The following is a 13582-nucleotide window of genomic DNA, read 5'->3' as shown; positions in this document are numbered from 1 at the left end:
GATAAAATACAAAACATAAAGGACATTGAGTCTAGCTGGAACCTACAATATTTCATCAAATCTGAGATGCCATGAATCATAAGATTCCAACTTCCCATGGAGATTGCAAGGCATAAATGCATCTGAGAGATGTTAAAATGTGAAGAAATGTGCATTATTACAATCACTGAAATACAGTGCCTCTCTAACTTTATCTCTCACCATTCTAACACATACAATCCATTTTCCAATCATAATACCTCACTGTGCCCTGAAAAAGACTGACTGTAAGGTCCTTCCCCTATACTTCTGTGCCTAGCAAATGCCCATTCACCTTTTTAAAATTTCTCGTATGCCAGCTCTCTTAGAAAATCTTTTCTGCCCAACTCGTACCTAAGGATTCCCATGTAAAAGTGTACAGGCTGTCCCCTGGACAACTCCAAAGGGTGCAGTTCACAATGTGAATGATAGCTCCTATAAACTAAGGCACTGCTGCCCACCTCCTAGTTTTACTCATTCCTCCTCCCTAGATTCTGTTAAGTTCCTTGATGAACTTTTAATCAATTTTAAGGGTTGCTCTGTACTTTATCTCAATTTATCTCAACATAAAAGGTAAAGTTGTTTTTTTTTTTTTAACCTTAATTACATTTGTATTCTCAATAGCTGGCATATGATAATCACAAGGGCCTTGAGGGATTTTTCGATTCCAGGTTCTAACTTCTATCAACAGACTGCTGCTTATCTCAGGCTCCCATAGATCAGGACTGGGTCTAGAGTAAGGTTAAATTTTAAAGGTACTTATTACGTCAAAGGTCAAATAATAGAACACTAATTCAAAATAGGTTGTAATAGAGTTCCCTGATGGCCTAGTGGCGAGGATTCCAGGCCTTCACTGCCGTGGCCCGGGTTCAATCCCTGGTCAGGGAACTGAGATCCCACAAGCTGCACAGCATGGCCAAAAAGAAAGCAACAACAACAACAACAACAAAATAGGTTGTGGTAAGTTAAAAATGAATATTGCACTTCCTAATGCAATCACCAAATGACAACACAACAAGGTATAGCTAAAAAACCCAATAGACAACATAAAATGAAAAATTAAAATATAGTCAATTTAGAAAAAAAAAGCAGGAAAGACATAATAACACATAGGATAAATGGAAAACAAAAGATGGTATACTTAAACCCAACCATATTAGTAGTCACACTAAATGTAAATGGATAAACACTGCAATTGAAAAATAAAGACTGTCACACTGGATTAAAAAAAAACGCCATTTACTATAGATACACTTTAAATATAAAGACAGAGAGAATTTAAAAACAAAAAGCTTGGATAAAAAGACATACCATGCAAATACTAATCATAAAAAACCTACAGTGGCTATATTAATATCAAACAAGGCAGACATCACCAGATATAAAATGATTTCATAAAAATAAGCAGGTCAGGGCTTCCCTGGTAGCACAGTGGTTGAGAGTCGGCCTGCCGATGCTGGGGACACGGGTTCTTGCCCCGGTCTGGGAAGATCCCACATGCCACGGAGTGGCTGGGCCCGTGAGCCATGGCCGCTGAGACTGCGCGTCCAGAGCCTGTGCTCTACAGCGGGAGAGGCCACAACAGTGAGAGGCAAAAAAAAAAAAAAAAAAGCAGGTCAATTCACCAAGAAACAAAATAAATGCCTTCAAAATACTTAAAAAAAAAAACCTGAGAGAAACACAAGAAATAGACAAATTCACAGTCTTAGTTAATTGTAACACCCCTCTTTTAGTAGTTAGTAAAACAGACAACACAAAAATAAGTTAGGGAATCACACTACTGGATATTTATCCTAGAGAAATGAAAACTTAAGTTTACACAGAAATGTGTACACAAATGTTCATAACAGCTTTACTGGTAATAGTAAACAATTGGAAACAACCCAAATGTCCTTCAATAGGTAACTAGGTAAAGAAACTGTGGTACACCCATACAATGGACTAATATTCAGCATTAAAAAGGAATGAACTATGATACAACTTGGATGGATCTCAAAGGCACTATAGTGAGTGAAAATAAAAGCCTTATCTATGTGTTACCTACTGTAAAATTCTATTTATATACCACTCTCAAAATGACAAAATTACATTGACTGAGAACGGATCAAGAGTTGCCAACTGTTAAGGCTGGGGGGGAGGGTGTGACCATATAGGGATAACACAAAGGAGTTTCTTTGTGGTGACAGAATAGTTTAATACCCTAATTGTGTTAATCTGGAATCTGGACATGATAAAATTTCGAGGAACTACACACCACCACGTCAATAAAAGGCAGTGTATGCAAAGACTGGTGACATTCTAATAACATCTATAGTCAACTTAATAGTACTATACCAACATCAATTTCCTGGTTTTGCTAAGATACTGTGGTTTTATAAGTTTTATCATTGGGGGAAGTTGGGTGAAGAGTGCATAGGAACTCTCTGTACTCTTTTTGCAACTTCTTGCGAGTCTTTCAAAATCAAAAAAAAAAAAAAAAAAAACCTTGTAAAGTATTTTAAAAGAAAGAAAAAGTAAGAATATTTTTAAATGTTTAAGAAACAATTAGGGTGATAACATCAGGAATGGCAGAATAAAGGCCTCCAAAAATCCTCTCTTCCGTAAAAGCAACAAGAACACTAGCAAAAAAAGTCAAAATCAACACTTTCAGAACTCCACGTATTAACCAAAGGCTTGCAACACCTGAGGAGCATTTATTCAAGGGGAAAAAAAAGGCTGAATCTCAGTAAAAACAGCAAGCTTTGTGGCATTTTAACTTGCCCTATTCCCATCCCCCCTAACCAGCTCCAAGGCAGCCTTAAAAGCAACAGCCCCCAAACACAGTGGAAACCAGGGGCCTACCAGCCACTGGATGAGCTGGAACAGAACTGGAGCTCTTTCAAAGCCCCATTTTCAGAAAAGTGCTATTATTTGAGCTTACTGGCAGTTACCCGAAAAACTCCTACTCCAAGATTTCTCATTATTTGACCTGACTCAGAGTTTCCCCAGTACTAACAGCCTTTTCCCCGGGGGCATTTGTCAAAAACAATTGGCTGCAATTGTTTAACACCCCAGCCATCTGAAGCAGTTGGGACAAACAAGCAGCTAACCAAAAAAACTTAAAAGGAAAAGTGGGGCATGAGATACCATAAGGGGTTTTGAAAAGTTCTGAATATTCCTGAGAATCTAGGAGACCATGTATTATACATGTGCCCTGGCCTGTGGGCATGCTCAAGAAAGACCTGAAAAGGTACTAAGCAATCATCTCTGAGCATGAGGCTCTGCACAAGCAGGAAATAGAGGCTATGGCAGCATTGTAAGCCTGGCTGGGCACTGAAGGTATGCCTCATCAAGCACATACAGCCTCTCGGCAGATACTGCTAGACAAAAACAAGTATTGGCAAGAACGCAGAAAAATTGGAATCCAAATTGCTGGTGGAGACATAAAATGATGCTGCCAGCTTGACAAAAAAGTTTGGCAATTCTTCAAAAAAATAAACATAAAGTTACCATATGACCCAGCAATTCCACTCCTAAGTATATACTCAGGAGAAATTAAAACATGTGACAGGGCTTCCCTGGTGGCACAGTGGTTGAGAGTCCGCCTGCCAATGCAGAGTACACGGATTCGTGCCCCGGTCCGGGAAGATGCCGCGGAGCGGCTGGGCCCGTGAGCCATGGCCGCTGAGCCTGCGCATCCAGAGCCTGTGCTCCGCAACGGGAGAGGCCACAACAGTGAGAGGCCCGCGTACCGCAAAAAAAAAAAAAAACATGTGACATCACAAAAACTTGGACATGAATGTTTATAGCAGCATTATTCATAACAGCCAAAAAGTGGAAATAAAAATATCCATCAACTGATGGATAAACAGAATGTGGTCTATACATACAATGGAATATTATTCAGCCATAACAAGGAATGAAATACTGATACATGTAACAACATAGATGAACTTTGAAAACATTGTACTCAGTGAAGGAAGCCAGGCACAAAAGCCCAAATATATGATTCCACTTATGAAATGTCCAGAATATGGCAAATTCAAAGAGACAATGTAGATTAGTGGTTACCAGGGTATGGGCAGGGGAAATGGAGAGTAACTACTAACAGGTATGAGGCTTCATTTGGGGATGATGGAAAAGTTCTGAAATTAGATAGTAGTGATGGAGGTAAAACCCTGTGAATATCCTAAAAACCACTGAGCTGTACAGTTTTAAATGGTACATTTTATGGCATGTGAATTATATCACAATTTAATAATTAATAATAATTAGTTAATAATTAAGTAAATAAAACAATGAAACTAATTGGTATTTATAGAACAATACACCCAACAACTGCAATATTCATTTACTGAATAAACGATGTGTAAAACAACTACACTGAAAGCCTCAAAATATTGCTGAGTGAAATTAAAAACTTTAAAAACACATGTAGGGCTTCCCTGGTGGCGCAATGGTTAAGAATCCACCTGCCAACACAGGGAGCACAGGTTCAAGCCCTGGTCCAGGAAGATCCCACATGCCACAAAGCAGCTAAGCCCGTGCACCACAACTACTTAGTTAAAAAAGTACTGAGAGGGGAACATTTTATATATGAAATGCACATGTTAGAAAACAAGAAAGGTTTAAAATCAATGGTCTAAACTTCTAACTCAAAACAAAATGGAAAAAGAGTAAATTAAATCCCAAAGAGCAGAAGAAAATAAAAATATGACAGCAAAAATAAACCAAATAGATTAAATAAATGAATGAATGAATGAAATAGAAAACTATTACCAAAATAGAAGTTCAACAAAACCCAAATCTGGGCTTTTGAAAAGATTAATACATTTGATAAACCCCTAACAAGACTGATCCCAAAAAGTTAAAAAAAAAAAAAAAAGGCATGGGAGGAGTACTAATACCAGGAATGAAAAAGGGAACATAAAACAGTTCCTACAGGCAGTAATAGTATACTATGAACATCTTTTTAACAATCCAACAATTCTGAATAAATTTCTTTAAAAATGCAGCTTACCAAAACTGACACAGGAAAAAATGTTAAATCTGAATACTCATTTATCATTTCTTTAATAAGAAATCAAAATTTGTAATTTAAAACCTTTCACCCCTTCATCCAAAAAATATTCCAGGCCCAGTTGGCTTCACTGCTAAATTCTATCAAAAATTTAAAGAAACAGCACCAAGCTTACAAAGCTACAATAATTAAGAAAGTGCGGTATTGGTGTAACAATATACAAACAGGTCAACAGATGAGAACAGTGAGTCCAGGAAAAGTCCTACATCTATCTAATCTATTGACTGAAAATCCTTTTGAGGAAACCCTTACACCATAGCAAAAAATCAGCTTAAGATGGATCTTAGACCTAAATGTGAAGGTTGAAACTACAAGGCTTCCAGAAGAAAACATAAGAAGAAGGAAAGATTTCTAAGAACCCAAAAGGTAATAAACAAAATAAATCAATGAATTCAATTTCAAATTTTAAAACTTCTGCTCCCAAAAGACACTGTTACGAAAATGAAAAGACATGTCTTTTTTGCTTATTTGCTACATAGGAAGGTATGTATGTTTGTTTGTAATATCTAACAAATAACTTATATCTGAAGTATCGAAAGAATTACAAATCAGCAACAAAAAGACAACTTATATTTACAAATATGGGTAAGACCTGAACTGGCAGTTCTAAAGAAAAGATAAGCAAATGGTCTATAATCACATTATTAGCAATCAATGAACTAAAACTACAATGAAATGTAACTACACATCCATCAGAATGGCTAAAATCAAAAATGCCAAACACTGTCAAGAAAGTGGATTAACTGGAACTCTTATAACACTGAATGTTTAAAGTATTTTGTTTTCTATTTTAGAAAACAGTTTGGTGGTTTCTGAAGTTAAACATACATCTACCCTAGAACACAGCAATTCCACACCTGGGCATTTACCCACGTCCACACGAATGTTCATGGCAGCTTCATTTACAATAATCAAACCCTGAAAACAAGCCAAAGTCCATCAACAGAATTGTTGCTATATCCATATAATGGAATCTTACTCAGCAGTGAAAAGGAACAAACTATTAACACACACATCAAAATGGATGAATATCAACATTGTTACTGAACAACAGTAATCAGATAAAATAATCAGACACACATAGTACTTACCGTATGATTCCATTTATATGAAGTTATAGAATATACAAAACTAATCTCTACTAATAGAAGCCAGAAAATGGTTGCCTGGATGGTGCAGGGAATGAGACTGACTGAAAAAGAGGCAGAAGGGACTTCCCTGGTGGTCCAGTGGGTAAGACTCCGGGTTCCCAATGCAGGGGGCCCGGGTTCAATCCCTGGTCAGGGAACTAGATCCCACATGCATGCTGGCAACTAAGAGTTCGCATGTAGCAACTAAGAAGTCAGCATGCTGCAACTAAGAAGCCCACATGCAGCAACTAAGACCGGGTGCAGCCAAAATAAATAAATACATATTTTTAAAAAAAGAAGAGACAGGAAAGAACTTTCTAGGAGATGAACATGTCTTGTAAGTTGGTCTGGGTGGTGTTTTACACAAATACTTTTTTTTTTCCCCAAAATACAGTGAACTTAGGATCTGTGATTTTACTATATATGAATTATACTGTTGGTATTTTTTTTTTTAAGTAAACAAACTAGGAAAATATTTGTGTCCCTTAGGCTATGTAAGGCCAGTCCTTCCATTTAAGCCTGTGCATACTGGCATGCCTTCTTGCAAACTCAAGGAAATAATCTCTTCCCTCTGTCCAGCATCATCTGTTTTTTCACTTTCTACTGGATCATTCTTTTCAGCATACAAATATGCTGAAACTCCTGCCCCTCCCTCCCAGAAAACCTCAAAGACACATATATGTCCAACTATTATTTCCCTGCTCCCCATTACAGTAAGAACACTTCTAAAAGATTGTGCTATTAAATAGCAAGGTTCCCTAAACAAGATAAAACCATTAATTTAAAATTCAACTTTCAGGAGCACATGTGAGACATACTAATGACTAACACATAGCAATTTGCAGCTTATAAAGCATTTTTATGTATGTTATTGCCTTTAAATCCTCACAATAACTCTGTAGTATAGGTATTGCTATTATCTGTTTAAGAGAAACAAAAGGTTCAGCAAAGTTCTATAACCTGCCAAAGGTCAGACAACAAATAAATGATACCTAACTTCAAATCATGTGCTTTCTTGTTCAATATACTACTCTGAGACAGTAAGAACGCTAAACACAATAAAAATGTCCGACCAATGAAAAATATCCAAATCTAGCCAAAATAAGCTAATATTCCATCATCTTATGGTCGTATTTCAAGTAACATTTCAACAACCAAAATCTACTACAACAAAATTATTATAGTGTGTAAGTAGGTGACTAGATAATTTACTATCCAAATGGGATACTTTTGAGAATAAAGGAAGAGCTATTAATAATTATGCCAGGATAAAAGGCATGATCCAGGACTGTCTTGGACAAACTGGGACATATGGTCATCCTATTTATAAGCCAGCTATGCTATGTGAAAATAAGAATTCAGACTTACGTTTTATTACAGTATTTTTTTAAATAACGTTTTAAAACCGAGTAGGTACGAAGAGGTAAATAGGCGTCATTGTTAACCAATGTTACAGGACAGGGTTAACATTTAAACAGTCTAGACATTTTGGTTCCATTTCATCTTTGACAGTTCTGCTTAATATAGCAATACTGTGGCTGGAAAGATTTGGAATTAGAAAACCTTGTATGTTTTTTCAAACAAAGATGACCTATTTATAAATAAGTATTAACAGCTGACATTGCAGTTCTCCAAAGGAAGGATTCCTGCTTTAGTTCTTCAAAATATTTCATAAATGAAACAATTTCATTTTTCATTTTATTTTAAAAATTCATTAGCCTCACTAAGAAGTCTCATGGCATAAAAAAGTTTGTACAGTAATATGAAATTTATAATTCTTAAGACACAAGTCCTGAAAATGAGTTTGAAAATTCTGTTTAAAGGCTCTAAAGAAACCAAATCAACAAAACAAGGCAGTTTCAGTCTTAGCCAGAATTTAGTCTCGATATGAATGTTCTCCATCTGAGTGGCTTGGCAGATCCTACTGGATGTACCTCAAAGTCTTGAGTGTTAGGAGAAAAATACCCTAGGACCCCACCCACAGCCCACATAAATTTCCCAACGTAGGCTTAACCCACAGAAGTGGTTACAGAATTATCATGTAGGGCAGTCATGTCAAGTCCCAGAATAGTCTTAAACCAAACCTGACCTGTCTGGGAAAGCCAAAGAATTGGGTTCCTCAGCTCTACAGCGAACACTCTCCCTGTCTCCCTACCTCATTTTCCCAGTCTTCCCTGGCACAAACTCAAGCTGTAAGCAATGCCCAAAACCAGATGAGACATTCATGTCAGGAAGGCAATATTCATAGGAGTATTTTGAAATACTGTTGGCTCAGTGAAAAGTGCATAATGTAGGAGTTAGGAGACCTAAATTCTCTCTTAAGCTCTATCATTGCCAAACTAGGATATATCACTTCACTTTGGGCCTCAAGGTCCAGTATAGAGAAAGAAAAAGAGTAAAATGGTGACTTCCCTGGTGGTGCAGCGGTTAAGAATCCACCTGCTAATGCAAGGGACAAGGGTTCGATCCCTGGTCGGGGAAGATCCCACACGCCGCCGAGCAACTAAGCCCGTGCGCCACAACTACTGAGCCTGTGCTCTAGAGCCCGCGAGCCACAACTACTGAGCCCGCGTGCCCCAACTACTGAAGCCCATGTACATAGAGCCCGTATTCTGCAACAAGAGAAGCTACTGCACCACAACAATGAATAGTCCCCGCTCGCCACAACTAGAGAAAAGCCCACGCACAGCAACTAAGAGCCAACGCAGCCAAAAATAAATAAAATTTTAAAAAAAAAATTAAGAGGAAAAAAAAAAGAGTAAAATGCTCTCTAAGATTCTCTTCTGGTCCTGACATTCTACATTTTCCTATGTCTCCTGAATTTTAACTCAAGGGTCAACTTTCCTGTTGGGGCAATTAAAAATGTTTTATCATTTCTCACATGAAGACAAGCTGGAATCTGATATACGTAATCTGATAATCGGTTTTACAGGCTGTAAACTCTTCATTAGTAATGGTGTAGTAGAGTAGAATACAAATAATAGTAAAAGTCAAAGAGACAGTCGAATTCTCCAGCCAAACTTATTCAAAGATTAAAAATTTTTTTTTAATTCTTTTGATTTAAATCATATTTAGGAATTCCTAATAGCTGAATGCTACACCGGAAAGGGCACTGAACTAGGTATCTAGAAAGCTGGGTTCTACTTCAAGATATGCAACTACTTGTGTGAACCTTAACAAATCATAGTATCTCTTGGCTTCAGTTTCTTCAACTGTAAAATGAGGGAATTAGGTCAGTTCACTTCCTGTTTAAAAAATCTAAGATTTAAACATTTATTTTCAGACGACACCATTCTCTAAGGGGACCAAATTGCTTTCAACAAGAAGAGAATACTCCATTTATAAAACATCTTAAAATATAAGAACACTTTCATATCTAACCAGCAACGCTGTGGAATACATATTTGTATCACCATCACTCAGTATTTCATTAAACAAATGTCCAGAGAAGGAAAAAAGAGAAAAAGATCAGTAACTCAGAAAAATACCCTCAATTAGAACCTAGGTGTGTTGACCACTGGCCCTCACTGGTTTCCAATCCTATTGATGTATTCTGTGGTAGTCATTGCGAGGAGTCACATATTACTATATTTAGCAGCAATTATTTTAAGTGTGGTATAAAAAACAACAATGGACACGAAGTCAGATTTTGATAGCTTGGTGACCTTGATCATTCTCCTCACCAGTATTAAAAGCAAGTAAGCAGTACCCATCCTTTCGGCTACCGTTAAACTGGGTACAAAATGGGTATATGCCTAACATCATAAACGTGAAAACTAAAGGTATGACAAAACTGCATTAAATACAGTCCTCACTGGGAACCAGCTGGTATCTGTAGGATTACCAAACCATTTTAAAACTGTCACCACATATATAGAGTTGCTTCAACTTCAGTAGTCTCCCTGCCTACTCCTAAACCTAAGTTATTAAGTTCCTTGGAGGACTACAGGAAAGCAAGAGAGTTACTATAGCTGTCTCTCAGAATACTCTAAAATTTTTGTTCACAGAAGCAGCTTTTTCAGGAAATTTAAGTAGTATGTTGTTTTTATAAAGGTATCATGCAGAGCACTGTATAATGGATATCTGGATTCAGTTCCTAACTCTGCCACTAACTGATTTTGCACAAGGCACTCAAGTCTTCTTGGTCTCAGTTTCCTCAGGTATAAATGTGGTAGCTGGGTTTAGATAATATCTAAAAATCTTTTTCTGAGTCATGTCACTATAGTTGAAGTCTATGTAAAATGTAGACTAACATCTGAAGAAACAAGGATAAATGTAACTATTAGTAGTTATCTATCCTTCCACAAGTCAAATAAGGCTGGTATTAACCTTTAAATTTTAATACAACCACCATTCTACCCCTACCTTAAAAAATACATCCTACTGTCACTGGCCGAGCGGCAGAAGCTTTATATTTGGGTTTTTCTCCACTGAAGAGTAGCCAGGAATATGATGATGGATTAATATCCAGTCCACATAAGAAGTGTCCCTTAACATAGACAGTATTTGACCCACACTCCTAATTAGTAGCCGGCTACAATGATGGGAGTTGGGAGTGGGGAGAGGGAGCAGTGACTAGGTTTAACAGCATAATCCTAATTCATCGTAAAATACTGTTAGCATTAAAATATAGACTTATATGTCCCAATACAATTTATTGTGAAATCTTTCCATGTTGATCTCCACATTTCAGTACCCCAATTCCTCCTTCTGCATAATGAGGTAAATACTCTTTGTGTTAATATAGAATTACGCAATTTAACAGAAACTGCATCCCAGTTCAGCACAGTTACGTCTTACTTTAACTTCCCTGAGGGTCAGGTTCTCGAGTCATTTCTTAAACACTGTGTAGTCAAATTCACCACTGAGAAACCATTAAATCACCACGATTTAGGCTGCTGGAAGCTCATAAACCAAAATTTAACTAATTTTATTCTCTTCACATTTGTGCTGGGGCCTCCCTTTCTCTGGGACAATGAAGGCCAAGGTCTACTTTAAAAGAGGCAGTTCAGAACACTGAGTAAATAAGGCAATTTACCTCTTTTTATAAATAGTTTCATCAGCATAAGGTAAACATTCAGTCAGTGCTACCCGCAGACATTGGACAGGGCCATTATCCTGTCGCCATTACCAAAAAAGAACCTTCCAAACTCTGGAAGAGCAATTGAAGGAAGCCTCTCTTTTATTGCTCTCATTGTATACCTACCACCTCATGAAACCCACATTGCGTGTGACTCTCAGATAAAAGTAGGTAAACAGATGGTACCTGGGGAACCAGAGTACTAATTCCAGTCATAAGCAAACATTTTTGGGACACACAATTTCACAACTTGGGGGCAATCTACCTGCATCAAACGGCCAACTTTGCAGGTCTGCACTGGGCCACCAATGAAGTTGTCAGAGGGCATGACACGCGGGCATGGACACGCCCTGTGCACGTCACACTTCCCCAGGCCTCGGGCTATCCCGGGGGAGGGAAAATAGCTACATTTTCACGAGAAACCCACTACGCTCACCTGCAAGCTTCAAACCCTGTAATCTGGGTAAGGGTCACCTCAGCGGTGCGGCTGCTCGCATGTGCCTCAGCCCCCAAAACTTCTGAGGAAGGCAGAAATGACCAAATGAAAAGTGCAGAGAGAGCCTCCAACATGAGGGGGACCGGTGGCATTGGGAGGCTCCACAACACCCAAGACAAGGGGCGACAGTTCTCCGGCAGCCAGGAGGCTAATGCCCAGCAAGCGCGCAGTTTAAGCTGCCGCTCTGTCTCATTACCTGATGGCCGTCATGGCTTCACCTTCTTGCCCCACGCAACAGCGTTCGCGTCCGATGCTCTGCGTCCGCACGGGCGGCAGCAGCAGGTACCACAGCCACTGCTCCTGGGCTCAGGCACTCAGCGACGGGGAGCGCGTCCTCACATACCCGGCGCGCGGGCGGCCCCCGCTGAGCCGGCCGCACGCGCTGATTGGCCGAGCCCGGAAGGGGCGGGCGCTCCGCCCCGGGCCCGCGGCCCGAGACTAGCCCAGGCCGCCTCGGGCAACTGCAAGCCGCCCGCGCGTCTCGTGCCGGCGCGCGGGCTAGCGGGCTGGCTAGCGGGCGCGGTGGCCATCTTGAGTCCTGGTAACAGAGTTCCCCCCCACACACTTCTGGCTTACGGGGCACGAGGATGGGTGCCCGCCTCAAAAATGGCCGCTCCGAAAGGCAACCGGCTTATCAGTCACATGGCCCTGTCTACCTCGGCCAGCCCAGGTCGCCTTAACAGGACTTGGGACAGGGACGGAGTCAGGGCAGTCTTTGGGGATGGGGTTTAACAGCCTGAAAAACCATCTGCAGAAAAGCAGCAGCCGCCTGGGAAACCTCAGTCCGGGTAGAATCGATCGCGTGGCAACAGCAGCACATGTCGTAATTCGAACTCGCAGCCTTTAAGAGTCAAATGCTGAGTCTTGTGGTCCCCAAACGTTTTTGAACTTCAGAAACACTTAAAACAAGTTATTTAATACAGAAGTGTCCATGGTCTCACTATAAACCTGTGAATCAGAACCTAGAAAGGTGAGGCCCATACATTGGTATTTTTAGCAAGTTCCCGGGTGATCCAGGTACACGTGTAAAGTTTTAAAACCTCTGGGCCAAACTAGCCCACTCAGACTATCCTACTTGACATACTAATTGTCAGACTTCCTCACTTTTCTGAAAAGTACGAAGCGCTCTGAAGTAAGCATCTAATGCCATAGGGAAAAAATTGGAAGAACCCTAACTCTTGGAGCTAGCCTTACAATTTAGTGGGGGTTAAAGGATTTAAGAAACTGATTCTGAACCACTAATAAAAGGTAAAAGGCTTTCCTTGTGCAGCGGTTAAGAATCCGCCTGCCAATGCAGGGGACACGGTTCGATGTGTCAAGACCCAACACAGCCAAACATATATAAATAAATAAAAAGACAGGTAAATCAATTCCAACTGCAGGAAGGGTAGAATGGAGGATAATCAGTAAACGCTTTATGACCTAAATAGCTTTTTTTTATTCCCTCTTTATGCTCTGTGCAAATATTTATATAAACAGACCACAACCTCCAGTGGCATTCATTTACTAACCATCTGGATGGTGATCAAGTCCATAAGTGTGAAATCACTTACGTTAGAAACACAATCCAAGGCTCCCCTGGTGGCCCAGTGGTTAAGAATTCACCTGCCACTGCAGGACACATGGGTTCAAGCCCCCATGGGGGAAGATCTAACATGCTGCAGAGCAGCTAAACCCGTGAGCCACAACTACTGGGCCTGTGTTCTAGAGCCTGCGAGCCGCAACTACTGGGCCAGCGTGCCACAACTACTGAAGCCCGCGCACCTAGAGCCACGCTCTGCAACAAAAGAAGCTACCAC

General features: G+C 39.8%; 1 protein-coding gene across 7 annotated transcripts in view; it reads right to left on the bottom strand.

Moving 5' to 3' along the window:
* ADK (adenosine kinase) overlaps positions 1-13582 on the bottom strand; it is a 486537-nt gene that overhangs the window by 448223 nt on the left and 24732 nt on the right. The window contains exon 1 of one of the 7 annotated variants that reach the window (XM_082674081.1): positions 11980-12106. The exons of the other annotated variants lie outside the window; for them this stretch is intronic. Coding sequence (XP_082530207.1) covers positions 11980-11993 — 14 coding nt within the window. The 5' untranslated portion in view covers positions 11994-12106. Of the gene's footprint in view, positions 1-11979; positions 12107-13582 lie in introns of those variants that run through there. 7 annotated transcript variants of the gene reach the window in all.

Source organism: Grampus griseus (genome assembly GCF_964374135.1).
Source record: "Grampus griseus genome assembly, chromosome: 16".
Lineage (NCBI taxonomy): Eukaryota > Metazoa > Chordata > Mammalia > Artiodactyla > Delphinidae > Grampus > Grampus griseus.
Note: the sequence above shows the minus strand (reverse complement) of the source record. Positions and strands in the feature narration are given on the sequence as shown.